Here is an 18,092-nt window from a genome sequence, read left to right on the forward strand (position 1 = left end):
GTGACTTTATTAACTATATAGTTTGATTTAATTTTTGAATTACTTTATGCTTTAATTTAAAACATCTAAGTAAATATTACTTTTAAAATGATATTTGCACATATTTACCAAACTATATAGTGTAAATATTATTTTTGACCCAATTAAGTGATATTTCCTCAAAAATCAATTAGACACGTGCTTAATTAATCACTTAAGTTGTGCATTACATATCTTTCAACCCAATTATGTATAAACATGCATTTGCACCTAGAGACCACATTTTGCACTAAAAAGACATTTTAGATGCTTTTAAAAATATGTAAAGGTCATCCTAGAATGAGTTTTGCATATTTTAAAATGTGTAATCACCCTCCAAGAGTGCATTTTGCACTCAAAGGCATATTATAACATGTTTTTAAAATATGCATAACTCACTCCTAGAATGCATTTTGCATCTTGAGGGCAAATGCATGTTTTAAAAAAATGTAATTGCACTCCTAGAGTGCGTTTTGTATAAAGAAGCCAATCAATGTTTTTTTAAAATGTGCAAGCTCACTCCTAGAGTGCATTTTGCATCTCCTTTCATGCATTGGCAAAGAGAACCCGAAATTGAAGATTCAAGGGCAAAAAACTTCATGTTTTCCCTCTCCAAGAGCATTTTTTTCATCAAAAAGGCTTAGATCTGCCCATGTATGACTTGGAAACTCCAAGATGAAGCTCTTTTTTGCATATTTATGTATTCCCATGCATTAGGCGTTGAAATCCATGCAAGAAACAATGCATTTTGCGATTTTTGGAGGGCATGTTTTTGTCAAAAATGCCCAGATTTCTTTCTTTTTAAACCACGAAATTCATCACAAGGGGGGCGTTTTAGAGTTTTAATGCATACACATGCATTTGGGGGTCATGATTTTGCATATCCAACACAAAAATGACCCAAATTTTTGCATTTTTTAGCCTCGTTTTGGTGAAAAACGCCCAGATTTGGGGCAATTTTGATCACATTTTGGCTCAAATAGAAGTTGTTTTAAGGTTTTGATCCATATATTTGCTATTAATGAACACATTTTTGCCTTTCAATAGCAAAAACGACTTGTTTGATGGCAGCAAGAGACCACATTTTTGATAAAAACGGCTTCAAACTTGGTATTTTTGCAAAAAAAAACGTCTTGTGTATTGAAGGAAAGAGACCGCATTTTTGGGGATTCTCATGCAAAACGTCCATTCATTGCACATTAATATCCATTACTTGCAAGTGAATGGGAAGTGGGATGGGGGTGATGGATGGGGTGCCAGTTCTAAATGAGTGGCCCTACCCCTACCCCCTACTATTGCCCCTTTTTCGATAATTGGCCTCTTTTTTAGATAATTGGCCCCTTTTTTAGATAATTGGAAGGGCCCACTATTTTGATAGGCCTTGATCCATACCCATAGTAGATCTAGCAGGAAGTCAAATAACTGTTTGAGAATTTGGATTTGGAGGAGAATTTGTCTTCAAACCTATTAATCCTCCACATTTGGCTCATTAATCTTCATGTAAGTGGACATTTTCAAACTGGCTTCTTAATCCATGCTTATCTTCCTATTTTCTGCATATTTTAGCTTGATGTTGCACACTTGTTCATAGATATGCCATGAAAAGTGCATTTTGCCTTTAAATATGATAAAAACACTCATTTTCACATATTTGGATTTTCCCTAAACTCCAAATTCGAATTTACACTTGAAAGCAATTTGCTTGTTGACATGTTTGAGTCTAAGACCAAAGGCATGTGTTTGTTTTGTGCTTGTTTGCTTGCTTTCTCATTTTTTTTCTTTTGGAAGATGTCGCAAGTTCTTTCCTAAAAACTTAAGTGCGTTTCACTTCACTCCACTTTTCACCTTTTCATGCAAATGTATCATTTCATTCCATGTCCATTATTACATGCCATAACACATGGCATCACACTCTCCATCCACATTTACATGTAAGCTCACTCTCCATCCGCATTTATATGTAATCTCATCCTTCATATGCGGTTACACGTAATCTCATTCTTCGAACATGATTACATCAAGTCCAGATTACATGTAAATCACTTTACATGTAATTGCATTGGAGAACCCGTTTTTGACTAAAGGTCACTCTTTAAAAGTCAAAAGTCATCATTTGCACATATTCCCATGTGCCTAACATTCATTCATCCCATGTGCCTAACATTCATTCATCGAAGCATGTACAAAAAAATCCATCATTGCTCGCATGCAATCCATTCTTCCAAGTCCAATTTTGGCCCTTTCCATCCAAATACATATGCTTTCCGGTTCATTTGCCAGCCATCATATGTGTTTCATAAGTATCTAATCCATACTTCAAACACCCATCCCTCATAGATTCGTCAGTGTAACTCAAATCCAAAGGTTTTCATGGATCTAATCTCATTGGAAGATGTTTTTGTCTTCATGTTGCGGCGCACTTTTCAAGAAATGTTAGAAACTTTTTCAAAGAACAGTGACATCCTATCAAGAAGACATGCTTTGATTCTCAAGAAGTAGTAATTCATTTGATCTTCATTTTCCTAGTGGCTGGCTTAGAACCCAAGTTTGTGTGAGAAAGCGCCAAGCACTTTGCTTCAAAAAAAAAAGGTTAAAGGTGCTAATGGAAAGTTGTTTCGAGTTTACATTTGGACACCATCGAGAAGGTTTTCAAGGTTTTAGAGACTCTAGTTTGTGCTGATCTACAAAGGAGAATTCACGACATCTCGAACGAGAAAAAGTTTGCTCACATCAAGCTTTCAAATGACAATGGGACACTCATCAAATAGATTCAAAGGCTATCAAAAGACACAACACCATGATTATCAAGGTGAACACAGTGGCACAAAATATAGGAACTCCCGATCTTGTGATCATCTGTGACATCATCGCAAAGTACAAGGCTCTTCAGAACAATACCTAGGATTGTTTCAATTCTTTTCCGTCTTCTTCCTTCTTTAGTTTTCATGTTTGTAAATTGGAGAGGATGTATTGCATGGAATTGTGTAATTACATGTAATTTGATTTACATGTCCTTATGACATGTAATCCAATAATTTCTCACCTAGTTTGACTAGGTCAAAGTTGTTTGAGTTGCTCCCACTTTTTCCTCCTTTTTCTCAACTCCTTTGCCTATATAAAGGAGTGCCCTCTCATTGTAAAAATCATCTTCTGTTATATGCAAGAAAGCTCTACCGAACTTGTGCAAGCATAACTTTGATTGTGTAGTACGAATTTGGGAGAAAAGTGAGTAAAAGAAGCAATTGGATTCAAAGCTTTGACTGTAATTTGTGTCTATTGTCTTTAATTCGTGTTATTATTGTGTTTTCAATAATAGAGCATAGTGAGTTAAGAAGCAATGAGAGATGAACCTTTGACTCAGAGCGATTGTGGTAATACATAGACTAGAAGCTTGTGTTACCATCTCAAAGTCACGAAAAATAGTTAGAATTCCCCTACTTTTGGAAGTCTTTGCGCCCCAATGGTAGAGGCTTTTCTTATAGAATAGATTAAAACAGGACCTAGAGCCAAACTAGTACGCTTTCAGCTAACCTTTGAGTTAGTGTTGGTTTATCGGTATCACTGTTTACAACTCTAGATATAAGTGGTGCAAGGTTTTATCTTGCCCATTACTCGCTCCGTGGGTAAGTAGATTCTTTTCTGAAAGCTAGGAGGAAAGAATATTGGTAATACCTTTTCAAATCTCTCAACTTCTTGTTTACCTTGAGTTGATCCAAGGAACGGTGAGAAGGGGCAGCCTTCTCTTCAAGGTAGGAGAGATTGTCTCACACACTGTGGTTGGGTATCCTATTTTTTGATTGGATTTTACTCAAAACTATCTGTTGCAAAATAACCACCAAACAAAATCATCTTTTATTGTATGTAAGAAAGCTTTGATAAAATTGCGCAAGCATAACTTTGATTGTGTGTTACTATTTTAAAGAAATGTGCATACAAAGAAACAATTGGAATTGAAGCTTTGATTGAGAGCAATTGTGATAGTACAAATTAGAAGCTTTGATTGTAACTTGTGTCTATTATCTTTGATTCATGTTGTTATTGTGTGTTTAATGATAGAGTATAGTGAGTTAAGAAGCAATCGGAGCTGAAGCTTTGACTAGGAGCGATTGTGGTGATTCATAGATTAGAAGCTTTGACTGTACCTTGTATTGCCGTCTCAATTCACAAAAAATAAATACAATTCCGTACTTTTGGAAGTCTTTGCACCCCAATGGTAGAGGTTATTCTTATAGAATAGATTAAAACATGACTTAGAGCCAAACCGGTATGCTTTCAATCAGCCATTGAGTTGGTGTTGGTTTATCAATATCACCATTTCCAGCTATTAGATAGAAGTGTAGTTTGAGATTTAATCTTGCTCATTAGTCGCTCCGTGGGTAAGTGGATTCTATCCTGAAAGATAAGAGGAAATAATATTGGTAACACTTTTTACAAAATCTCTCAACTTCTTGCTTACCTTGAGTTTATCCAAGGAACGGTGAGAAGGGGGAGCTTTCCCTTTAAGGTAGGAGAGACTTTGTGTCATACGTTGTGGCTGGTCTACTTATTTTCTGACTGAATTAGAACATGCTGTCGGTTGCAAAATATCCAGAATCGACATGTCCCTATGGGGCTTAAGCCACGTAGAGACATGTCCCTACATGGGACATGCTTCTCTACCATATATAATAATGAGATCACTGCAATTTGGGAAGTAGAATTATAACAGCAGGTCGATTACAGTTGCAGTGATCTTCCACATCAACTTACCTATTATGTTGAATACTATTACAACTGTAGAAATCCCTCTTACACTTGCAGATTATACTGAAAGTATTTTAAAGGAATACTTACAAGTTGGTAACCAAGATATACATACAAACCTGCAAGAAAGTTTCAGTAGATTTAATCAATAAAGAGATTCAACTTGGAGCGTATACAAAGGGAGAAATATGTAAAGAAAGGTATGAATTCTGATCCAATTTCCTTAATATTATGTTGCATCTTCTGAGAGCAGGCATTGTGTTCTTTTATGGAGATGACCTCTAGTCCTTTAAGTAAGAGGGGAAATCGTGCACTCTATAACCCTTGATGTTTATTTTTGTAACATAAGATTTGCCTTAGAAAGAAAAAATGAGATTTTCTTTAATAAGATCAATGCGTATCATTTGCATGAATGATTCGATACACTTCTCCTGTGAACAGTTTCTGTTGTTTATATATCAATTTTTTTAAGCAACTGGTTTGTAAAGCTGGTTTGTAAAGCAGTTATGATTTAAGGCTTCCAAAATATTTTAGTGTTGCTATTCTTCTAAATATTTTTAATGCATTTTCATGCTTTTGTAGGATGGTCATGTCCAGTGAAGTACAGTCTCATGTGTCGAGGAAAGATACTATTGTACTTGGTGGAAACATGGCAGTATCTGGTGACAGTGGAGGTGGAGCTGCCACAGCCATGTTTAGACACCAAATATCTTCAGCATCTTCTATGGAAGTTGTTGCTAGTGCAGGATTGCGCTCTCTTCTTGGTTTCAATACTTCTAGGCATGAGAATTATTTACAATAAATTTAATGTTCACATTGGTTTTTGGTGTTGTTAGTGTAAAATTCAATGCACAAACAGATGGCTTGTGTGGGAATAGGATAGCTCGATATATTATACATTTTTTTTATTGACATTTTAGTAGACAAGTATCTTACTGTGTTTTTTTTTTCCAGACATTTATCACTTCATTCGACAGGCACTATGGGTATATCAGTATCTTTCAAAGATGGTGCTGTCAATTTAGAAAATACATGGACACGACAACTATCAGAATCATCATCAGGAAATGTACTATCCGTTGAAACTTAATTTTTTTGTGAGGTGGATTTGATTATATACTTGATAGCATGGCAGTAGTTCTTGCTTCGATATTTATCTTGTGCAATTCTGAAGTCCTTGCATGCCATTCAACAATGTTTACATAAGAGCCTGAAAATCCTCAGGCAGTTAATATTAATTTAGAAATAACTTAATATTGCTCTTGTGCTTCACAAGCAGTAGGATAATTCAATTCAAAAGCATCAGTTGGTACCAGTAACATTTAGCTTATACATTACTACATTCCTCCTGTTCTTTTTGCATTGCTTTCTGGATTGTTGTTGGTCAAATTATGTTGAAGTTGAATTTCTACAGCGTTTCTTGTGAAAAAATAATTTTTGTTTCTACCCCTGTAAAAATTTATTGTTTCCAAAACCTTATTGTAAATATTTCAGTTGAGAATACATTTAGGCATTTGGAAGGGAATTTTAAATTTCAAAAAATCTTCGATGACTAGTCCATGTACCAACCCAAATATTATTCATGTATTTGGAAATTTTATGGGTTTGATTCTTGAAATTTGAATTATACAACAGAGATAACCTATAGGTTATTTTGTCATGAATATTCTCTTTACTTTTCAAATAAAACTCCAATCAAATAGACGGCACAATATGGTACTTGCTGTACCATTCCTTAAAATGGTTTTTATGCCCTTTGTGTTTTCAAAGTTTTTAAAACTTACCTGCCTCTATACCAGTACAGAGCATTGTATTCTTGTGTTTTTCAGGTTGCAAGCTATGTTAGTAATTTTATTGCAATATTCTTTAACTGTGTCTTTAACATATTTTAATTTTAAGTTTTTTTTTTGTGTTATATATTTGAAGCGTAAATTTTCTCTTTACAATTCTACAAGATGAACTTTAAATTGAATATGACCGAGGATGTGTTTCCAAGTCCCCTAGTATTGTAGCCATTTTTGGCGATGACTAGGGAATGGCAAATGGATGACTATATAGAAAAAAATGGAAAACATAAAATATAGAGAGAATTTTAAAATAGTCATAAGATAACATTTTTTTTATGGGTAATATGTTTTGATTTTATTAAAAAAGATCGGGATTAGACTTGGCCCAAACCAAGTATGGATGCATAGGAATCCATTTTCCTAATAACAAAGACACACTAAGATGGTCCATTGATAAACCAAAGACTAATTAATAATGCTTTCCTTCGTGCGAGAACAAACTGTCATATCAAAGGGTCCTGTTTTTGCTTCCTGTTCCTTTTTCTTTTAATAATGTGCCACCCCTTGTCCAATGCAACTGCTTCATTTTGCCAATTTGCAGAGCAAGCCAATGATTCTGGTGCCTGATCATCTATGCTTCCACCACTTGCTGGGACTAACCCCCTTCAACCAAATGAGCGTCCTCTAAATCTCGAATACTGGCTGGGTGTTTTTTTCTCCATTATTGCTAGAGTAGCAACCCTTGTACTTTGCATATCTGCCTCATCACAACCTGCAACAACCATACAATTATTACTAACCATGGGTACTCACCCAGTTTGAAAGGGGTCCCTTCACAATCCAAAGGTACACACCTAGTTGCCGTTTGACGTTTTAAAGCAATCTCAGTAGGAAGCCCTTTAGCAGTATCCATTTCCACCAAGATTCAAGCAAAGGTGGAATGGAGCAGATTTGAAAAACCCTCCACTTTTAACAGAAATTCCCCTAAAGCATCTCTTACAACTTCTAAGCAAGAATCAACCCAAAGATATAGAGGCAAACTAGGAGCTCTCATCCACAACAGAATTTTGTTAAAAATTTAATTAGTAAGGTTGAAATCTTGATGCCATGGCTTTAACACCAAGGCAAACTTGTTCTCCCAACACCATTGAAACTTACACAAGGTCCTATTCCATCTTGTACATTCTCGAAAACAACAATGAAGAAGCCCTAGGGTAAATTTGAATACAACCCTCAAGAGTTGGTTCCCAATGTTTTCAGATCCACTTGTGTAAATTAGTCAAACTAGGCCTTATCCCTCTGAAACAAGCAATCGGACCTAGTTCTGAGAAGACATCCAAATTATGTTTGACCTCTTCTAGTTTGACCTCCAAAACCACAAAACATGCATTTGTCATAGGTAAAATTGTAGTCTTCAACTACACATTGATAAGATAAGATAAAGATAAATTTATTAATGTCCAACAAGAGACCACAAGGGTCTAAGGGACTAAAAACGTACAAGGCAACAACCAACAATGGGAGCACCAAATGTTGTCTCGGAGAGGACGAGCAAAAAAGAAAAGTAAAACAAGAAAGAAAAAGACAAGAGACTAAATACACCCAATGTCGCAAGAAGTAGCCTAGCATTGAAGGATGCAGTCTAGGGTGAGGGTGCACGTTGGATTGCCTTAGTGAATCACTGGGGGTATGGTGATGTTGTTGAATAAGTCCTTTGCGAAGCTTCATAGACTTAGTGTGTCTTGAGGGGATGCTGAGCAACTACTTTGTCCCTTGGGTAGGAGATATAGGAGGGAAGAAGGAGGTGATGAGCTGGTCTGAAGTCTGTCTCAGCGGGAACAAAAGATGCAAAGTGCAATCATGAAACCGCATGGCCTCAATGAGATAAAGTGCAAGACAACGCTGATTAGTGTACTTGAAGAATGAGGAGATGAACCTGCACTATTTGAACTAGTAGAACCTCCCTTGAACTCATAGTAAGTAGGGGAACAAAAAACAAAATTGGTCTTGGTTTCCGCCTCGCCAAGCGGACAAAGTCGACAAATCTTGTCCTTAGTTTCAATCTTAGTTGATGGGAACCCACTCTAAAAGATCCTAAAAAGATGCGGAGGGAATGAGTCCAGCGACGAGTGTGGTACCAAGGGCGCACGATAATCCTGTCCTGGATATCTAGGTAGTGCTCAACATAGAAAGCTATCCTTGGATGGAGCCCCCTTAGAGGGTTACTCCATGTTGTGATAATATACTATCTGTAGATATCGAGCTTGACGTGCTCATCCAGTTCCTGATGAGGGGGAAGGAGGTGAGTTGGGGCATCTAGAGAGAATTGAAATAGGGGAGGTGATCCATAAACAAACCAAGAAGAGTAGAAGCGTAGCCAAATCAATAGTGGGCTCTGCCATGGGATCGAAGCCCACCATCACCTTGGAAGAGCAATAAGCTAGGTAAGAGTACTTGTAGTGACCCTTAGTAGAGTCTGCGAAGCTCCGACACTAGTGGAGGAACCAAACCAAATTGAAGATGGTCCTAAGTTTGGAAGGATGAGCCTCAAACTTGACCAAGATTATACTCTGAGGGGCAGACTGTCACATTTGGTAATGCATCAAAGGAGGTTCTAAACTCTCTCAATTGAAGCCTAGTCAGAATCCAGGAGAGAAGGCCCCCACACAATAGAGTTGTAGAGGATAGTTGGTCTGACCAAAGTGTCCAAGAGGGACATTTTGGTCATGATATCCTAGAAGTGATATTTGAAGCACTGTCTCTCAAGCATAGCTAGGAAGTTGAGTCCCTTATTAACCCATGGCTGCATGGTAGGTCTCAAATTGAAACAAGGTCCGAAGGATTTAACCCCCAAATAAGTGTTGGAGGATGTGATCTCAACCTCCATGCCCAAAAGGTGGAAACAAAGATGCAAGATCTTCAGGTAGCTGAAGAGTATCACTCGAGTCTTGCACAGGTTCTCAAAAATCTGTTGCCAATCACAAAAGGAGGCCATCCCATCACAAAGTCCTTGGAGCCCCTCTAGAGATGAAGCCAAAAGAATCACATCGTTAACAAACAATAGAATGGAGAAGCCAATAGTGGACAAGATATTGGGAACTTGTCCCTTTTGGTGATCTAATGGGGGGGATTCATATGGAGAAGCTCACCTCATCCCACCTTATGTTCGCTTCAACCCCACCCCCAAAAAAAACTTCTGAAAACTCTTCTTCTGTGTTTTGAGTTGATTCCATTGCCATTGTGTTCAATCTTCTCCAACACCGTGCGAGATGATCATCCCATCTCAAACCCACCAAAAACTGGCCTCTGTATCCTTCGTGTCAACTGCTCAGAGTTTCACAATCCACATTGGTTTTGCAGAGATTAACGCCATGATACACTTGACCAGGCCCCAATCTAGTGTCAAAGAGACAATTTGGCTTGTGAAACAAAACCTTGCTATCGTTGCAATCTTCAAGAACACCATGAGAGTGCAAATAACCCCTAGCATCGACGGGAAACTTGTAGCTTTTGAAATGCCATTTTCTACTTGCTTGGCACAATTTCCTATAAGATAACATTCATAAAGCATTCATATATTCAGTTAAGAGTCATAATATATAACATTTTGGTTAACTTGAGGGATCAAATTAGTGAAAGTCAAATAAAATACTAATTAGTAAACCAAAAGCCTCAATTTAATTTGTTTTTATTAGAATTCACTATCAATATCTTTGTGATATAAAAAATAGCATACAAGTTACAACAACTACCCAATGGCTACAAGGTTCACTATCATTTACGATATGCAAGTCCAAAAAAGAAAGTACATTGCTGCTCCTTATCTATATCTCTCAATGTTGCATCAAAGTTAGAATCCTTTGAGTCATTAACGCTCCAAGGGTTCGCCTCATAGAACTCCAACTAGTCCCTCTGGCACCTTATCAACTTGGGTGATGTCTTAAGGATCGATATCACACCGTAAAGTTAGAGTGTGCCAATTCTCTAGATTCTGACGATCTTGAATTCAAAGAGGACATTGCACAACCATTAGCTTCTATGCTTATTTAGAGATAAGCCTATTCATCTCGATGGAGGGGATAAAGCCCTTTATGGGCCAATTCCTCTCCGTAGAGATAAATTGGCAACTTGTGAAAGGAGGCAAATAGTAGAAATATTCAGCTGTGGTGCATCCTTCTCGTATGATGTCCACCATCTAATAGGGTCTTTTAAAGCTAATATAGCTTTATCCAAGCTCACCTTTGGTCTAGTGAATGTTGGACCATGAAGATTCGGGAAGACAACTCACTGTGTGTGAAGTATCAAAGACTCATCATTTGAATATATCTTTGAAGGGCCTTCTTGAGCCATTCATTCACCTTTTCATCATCACATGGAGGCAACCTTCCATCTCCCTTTGTGCATACTATTTAGGATTAAGAGAAAATGTTGTTATATGAAGCAAGAAGTTCATTGTGTTTCACCTTTGTGTCATAATTAATATGTTGCTCATAAATTTCCAAAGTAGGATCCTTAGCCAAAATTATTTTCTTTCATCTTTTGAAGAATGGTGTCAAATGTTTCATATATCTTTTGAAGACTAGGAGAGTTTGAATCAACATATCTAGTGACACCTAAAACAAGTGAGATGAAAGAGAAAACATATTCAAAGAATGCAAACAAAAAGTATAAAAGAATGAATGTATAAGTTAATTATCTCTTGACAAGAGATAGATTGTCTATCATTTGGATGTTAAAGGGCACATTAAGCGTTGGCTCTATACAAAGGGGTATTGAGCTAGGCCCTTCCTTGACATCACGAGGAAGGATCCTTGTATGACACGTTAGAAATTTCTAAATTTGAAATATTGGACAGTAAAGTTAAAATATTAAAATTAGAAAATTCAATATTTAACATTTAATACAATTAAGTATTTAATAATATAACCCTCAGTGTCTAGATTCTAACCTCATAGTGGATCACCAATTGTCATTATCTTTTGTCTGATGAAGTTTCCTTCAAATAGATGGACTTAGGCAATCTAGCCCACTTTGATTTCACCATTAGCAATCGTAGAGGCTCATGTACCTTAAGCATCCTCTTTAACAACATGAGTAAGAGGCATATCTTGTCTCAATAAGTTCGAGGAACTCCTTTGAAAATGCCCTAAAAAGAGCAAGCTGTTGCAAATGAACATCTGGATGTTTAGCTTTTTCCACCAATTGTTTCATCCTTTCTATTTTCCCTATGTCTTTCAAGGCATTGTTCAATGCTTGAACACATGGGGTCCAAAAGATGTTCTTGTAAGTGCCCTTGACCATCATACCAACCAATTTGCCCTCACATGTTGAATAAATGACCACTTGTACAACTTTTGAGGCCTTAACATCCTCTATGGAGTCTCACGAAATGCTATATGAAAGCCTACATCTGCACACTTTCCTGATCAATCCACTACTATAAGGAAATTAGAATCATTAGGCACTTGACTATGATATTGAAGAAAGAACTATCTTCAACAAGTGGAAAATCCAAGTCACGATTCAGCTTAACGTGGACAAAAACAGTGAGTGAGACCAATAATAATTAACTGTCCACCCACTTAAACTGTCTTAAGCTATGGTCAATCATCCCCAAACATCCTTACCCCAAAACTCTAGGGGCAATTTTTAAAGTCAAATCTAAACTTGTAAAAGATGAAAGGAAAAAGGCATTATAAAAGTGGAATTGAGGCTGCAATTCAATTCTAAATTCTTGAAACTCAATAGAAGGATCTTTCAACACTCTTAACACATTCCTCTATCAGGGAGAAGAATAGAACAAAGAAGTGTTTTTGGAGAAAGGACTTTGTTATGGGATTCAAAACCACTGGAATACAAGATTTCATATCTTACATTGGTAGTCAGTAATCATTGCAAGATTTATGATTGCTAAATCATAAAAGAAAGAGTCATTTGTTCCACCTCCAATTTTTCCAAGCCTATCTTTGAAGCCATATCCACCAAAACAAACCACAAAGAGATAGACAAAGTTGATTCTTCTCCAACTGCACAATTACCTCTTGATACAATGGTTGCTATCCAAATGGATCTAAACCTCTATTACATGGGGATGGAATCCTACCCGAACACATTTTGAAAAGAAGATATGAGTGCGTCTCCAAAGGTAATATTTGTCTGAACAATCATAGACACTTTGTCCACCTAGGATAGCCAATCTAGTTCTCCCTCTAATGGAAAAACCTCCTTACACTTCCTGCAATTCCTTTTTTAAAACCATAGATTTTGTTGAACCTGACTACCATCTTGTGCACTGTTTTTTTTGCCATACCCCTTGTGGTTATATCACGATTTGATTATTCATTTCTATGTAAATACATAATTTATTATCTGTTTGTAACCTTAGTTTCTTTGCTTCGCCCCTAGGCCCTACCCGACCAGCTTGGGTATGACCTAGAACCTGGCAATGGTGCAGTTTGCCTGCTTGTCCAGGCTGGGTTCGAATTCTAGGGCCCCTTGGTTGAACTGGCAGGCTGGAAAATGGAACCTGGGCAACCAGGCTTAAACAGATTGTACCCAGGCAAATTTTGTTTGAAGTTCGATGAACTAGGCCCTACAAACATCAATAAAGTGATGTTTTCCGCCAAATTTAATAAAGTTTTGATATCCTTAACCGTAAAAGGTGGAATGAAATGCTTATGTTGGATTCTAATTCTCATTTGTGGTGTGCATGTAGGTAACTTTGTCTTGACAAAAAGAAAATGGGTTATGATTTAATTTTAATGTTTTGAATCTTTGATAGTGAACTTGAAATACACGATAATATGATTACAATTCATGATGCTGTGATTACAATTACTAAAGTTTATGGTGTTTTTGTTGTTTAAATCATATTTTTGTACGAACAAACCCAAACGAACCCAAACCCCTTTACAGAATTTTGCCGTACCAGAAAACCGGTTCTTTGAACCTGAACTCGAACCAGTAACTTAGTTTATAAGTTTATAATTTCTACAATCTCATTTGATCCTATGTATTGTCTTTGAGATATGTATACCATAAAGTCTTGTGAATCTTAGATATTAACAGATGTATGGGCTTTAACATCTAGTAGTTTGCATGTGTTCAACTTATATGGCAAAAATAGATTGGTTTGAAATGTTATCATAAAATTGTTTTCCAGTAGCCTTACCTTGGAGAAATTTAAAACAGAGATGAGAAATGTTTGGAATCTCCTGTTCATGTCAAACTATAAGGTCTTAGAAACTCTAGTTGGAGGTTCTACATAAAAATGAAATACCAGAAAGCATAGCATGTAAGTTGAAGATATTTGAGTTAAAGATACATAACTTTTATATTTATGCGCTCCACTGTGAGTTATTGGAGATGATATTGAGAGCTTAACCTTAGTCAGTGTTATATCGAATTCAATAGGAGTTAGAAAATTTTATTATCTTTGCAATCATTTTTTTGATTAGTTCTTTCCTATCGTATTTGTCCATACACAAAAGATTGCTTTTCTTGTATCCGTTTTCTTAGGATTGCAATGATGCCATGGAACCTATCATATATAGTCACAATTCCTTTTGGTTACAGATACATCTTATATTAGGAGCAGATCCAAATATAGCTGTTGGATGGCAAAGAAAAGAAGAAAGGAACTCAGCCACAGGCGAACTGAAGGTTTGAGTGTTCTACTGTATACACTACACCAGGGATTTAGTTTTTATATGATATTTGCTGCTAACTGAGTTTTTATTTTCATGCTCTAACTGTTTATAAATGTATGGATTTTGAAGGTTGCGTAGATTTTATTAACAGATATGCTTAGTAAATAACTTAAGTTTTCTGTCATATTTTAAATAAATCCTGTGAGGGGCATATAGACTGCAATTTTGAGACACATTTTTGGCATACTAGTTGCATAGGAGCAGTAATATTCATTACATTTCCTGCTTTTTATTTCTTATCATTTATTTTTTCCTGCTTTTTTTTTCTGTCATTCTTTTTTTAAGAACTGTAAGAATCAGCTGTACATCTTTAATTTCTTTCTGGGTACTAGGCTGTAAATGTATTTCATTGAAATGTCATTTCTAACCTGATGGAACAAAGATCATATTTTAAATTTCTTAGAATAAAAGAGCTGCTAGACTTGTTCAAATAATTGTTGTTTTGAGATGCCAAATTATTTATGGACTCCCAATACACAATCTTTCTTTCAAGTATTCTAGTAGGCTTTTATTTCTCCCCTCACTAAACTATCCAAAAAGAATTTGGCTAGCTGCACCCCCTTGAAATTGAAAGATTGCAAAAAATCATACAATTGTATTGGATGCGGTTTCTTTGACACCTTCTCAAACAATATCATAGAGACATCAAGGGTGATCCCCATACACTGCATACAAGAAAGCCGTAGCTATCAAGTTAGACATATAAACTATATCAGTGCCATAACACCATAGGAAAGATGCTGAGGTTATCCCATTGCAGACATTGTTGTCATCAACATTATTCATGGGTTATAGAAAGCCAAAGATTTTCTAGAAGTATTCCAACACAATCAGTATTTAACCAATGTCGATTACAACAGTCAGTGACCACAGTATTGCAGCTATATTGCAATGGTTCTTAGTGGCATTATCTTTCTTCAACAATCTGCAATGCTCTAGAGAATATGCCATAACTACCTTTAAGGATGTTTCCCTTGTGATTGGACTCCCATGTCAGGAAAACAATGGCTTTTTTAATTAACTTAATGAGCTTTATGATTGATGGCAATGGCCTTAATGAAGGTTGTCAAAACTATTGTTATTTCTCTGAATGTCCACTTTTCTTTCCAGGTTCTCATATTTTAAGGTATATATCCATATGATAAAGAGTTCAGCATAATAGTAAGCACTCATCAAATTGAAGATAAGAAACTCCCACAGCTCGCCAACAATAATTTAGAAAATTAAAAAAATGACCTCTACATCCTACCAATGACCATTTCACTACAAGATTATATAGAAGGCTGGGCATCCTTGTTATCAAAGAAATTTTCTCTTTTCTTATATATTATCTCCTCTATAATTAACCACAGAAAACAAGTACCATCTCTTAACTAATGGAGATGCGAAGGATACAAAGGAACTTGAAGATAGTTCCTACTGTAAAAATTGGATGAGCATTAAATTTGCATCTATTAGTCCAACACAAAATGGAACAATATGTAAATATAAATTAATAGGGAAAACTCAATTTTATTAAAATAGAGTAAATGCCTTAGACCCCCCTAGCCTTTTATAATAAATTCAACTCTTGGAGTTTTGAACATACCTTATGAAAAAAAGAAAAAGAAAATATTGATGTTGACATTGACCAAAATAGATCAGTGGAACTCGATAGTACACCAATTTATGATGAAAGTTCTAAGAGTAGGAGCACAAAGGTGAAGTACCAAAATCAAAATACAAAAGAAGAATGGACCACCAATATAGATGGTTAAGAAACCAACAAAAATAAGCAAGTAGGGGAATAAGAACCCCAAGGAGTATAAGATGAGGAGTACTAGAGAGATAAGTTCTCATTGAGTATCACAGTTTTGGCTAGAAATGGAGAAATCATTGATGTTATTGTTGAACATCTTGAAGGCGCCAATATAATATTTTATAGTGCTCACTAAGTAGTGCTTAAGTTACAAAGGGTCAAATTGGGGCAACGTACTCCTAGAATCACACCTAAAATCAAGGCCTGAAGTAACTCCATATTCACGAAAAATCTCATAACACGTGCCTTTCCCTATGGTTTGGAGGGTGGGCAATGATGAGCAGACCTACAACGTCGAGTTGAAGAATACTTTTGGAAAGAAGTGGAACCATGGTGATGAGGATGAATAAGGCGGTAGAAGCATTGTGTCACAAATCTACTCATGTCATGTGTAAAGTAATGGTATCGAAAGGCCATTTATAGTTGGTGATTTCTTAGATGTTTAAAAGAAACATGTGATTGACCTTTAGGCTTTAGGATCGCTAAAGTCTTCCTACAAGAATTTGTATTGAATGGTGATAACCTCTTGTAGATAAAGGGATAGGCACTGTTTGTCTGGGTCTCTGAAGAAAATAGAGTGTTTGTTGCATTAGTTCCTATGGATGCAATAATATTTCTACTGATTCTGATAGTAAATGGGGCATTGGAAGCTGATGCTCCTTAGTCTCCACCTTTGAGGGGGAGTAACGATGATATTTCGTTTTGGGAAAGAATGTGATTTTCCATCTCAACTCATTGCTTGCAGAAGACAACCTTTGTTGGCCACCAAGGGAAAACCTCAAGCCATGTTATAATCGCACTAGAGCAGTTGTTTATGACATAGGGTAACATCTTCTACCTTTAAGAAATGTTTTTGCATTAAAAGCATGTTTAAGGTTGAGTTGCATAGTTGGGAAGGTCTAGGTTGCCTAGATGTATTATTTGTAGATGTCATAGAATGATACTGTCATTGCCGGATTGTCCAATTAAGGATTGTCCAATCATGTAGTGCCCATAGTATAATCTCTTAAGAGTTTGCCTTAATTTGAGATATTTACTCTCTCTTTCAACTAGAAACAATTCTAATTTATAGAGAATCCCTTACCTCAAATAATTTTTTTTATACATAATGATACAATCATATATATATATATAATGTCCCCTTTTTATGTTTGTTGGACATTATGTGAACTGATGCAATATTATGGCTAAATCTATTGATTTAATGAATGTAGAACAATGAGAGTATATATGACTGGTAATTCCAAATGCTTGTTGTCCTGCAAGTAACAACACGAAACTTTTTGAAGCTAGTTTTGCATTTCTCCAAGCTTGAATTTGATATTCAATTGCTTAATGTTGATCGATTGATCCATTTCAATTTGAATATCAAAGTGTTTTACTGAAAGCCTTCATCAAGTCATTTTTGTTTTGCTTTCTGTCGAGCCTTTGCTTGATTTTTGAAGCTTTCACAATCCGTTCTTTGCTTTTGAGTTTTCGTTTGCTTGTTTTTGGTCCTCTGGATTTGCTCATGTCATGCCTTTCATTTTCCCCTTCGATTCAGTCTAACCTAGGGGTTGATCGGAGTTGTCAGTCAAGAGATATGGTCATTTTAGTGCCTCAAAAGTGGACATTTTAGGTGCAACAGCACGAATTAAAAAAACAATGTTATATTTTCATTTTGACATTCACCTTTTCAAAAATATAACATTTACTCACTTTTTGTTATGTTTTGAAGTTATTTTTCATTTAAATTTATAACTTAAAGTGACTATAGTGCACTTTATGTTATTTTTTAAAGTTGAGTTACTTTTTAATTTTTCACTTAAAGTGACTATAGAACTATATAGTTACTTTTTAAATTTTTTATTTTTAAATCAAATACTTATATAAATGTCACTTTAACTTAATGTTTATGAATTATATTGATTAATATGATGCATAAATGTTTATTTTGACCCAAATTGTTGACATTTTTATAAAAATAAGTGAAATACATAACAAAATAGCCTTGAAGTGGACTTTTTATGTGCATATGCATGTAAAAAACTATAAAAA

General features: G+C 35.8%; 1 protein-coding gene across 5 annotated transcripts in view; it reads left to right on the plus strand.

Moving 5' to 3' along the window:
- OWL1 (DNAJ heat shock N-terminal domain-containing protein) overlaps positions 1-18,092 on the plus strand; it is a 267,015-nt gene that overhangs the window by 34,225 nt on the left and 214,698 nt on the right. For all 5 annotated transcript variants that reach the window (XR_016356106.1, XM_089800118.1, XM_089800116.1 and 2 more), the window contains exons 3-5: positions 5,344-5,541; positions 5,716-5,830; positions 14,124-14,210. Coding sequence is in view for 4 of the 5 variants with exons in the window: in XM_089800118.1 (XP_089656244.1) it covers positions 5,344-5,541; positions 5,716-5,830; positions 14,124-14,210 (400 nt within the window). In the remaining variant the exon portion in view is untranslated. The remainder of the gene's footprint in view (positions 1-5,343; positions 5,542-5,715; positions 5,831-14,123; positions 14,211-18,092) is intronic.

The sequence above is a fragment of the Cupressus sempervirens genome, chromosome 9, assembly GCF_028749045.1.
Source record: "Cupressus sempervirens isolate cs-2001-9-10 chromosome 9, ASM2874904v1, whole genome shotgun sequence".
NCBI lineage: Eukaryota > Viridiplantae > Streptophyta > Pinopsida > Cupressales > Cupressaceae > Cupressus > Cupressus sempervirens.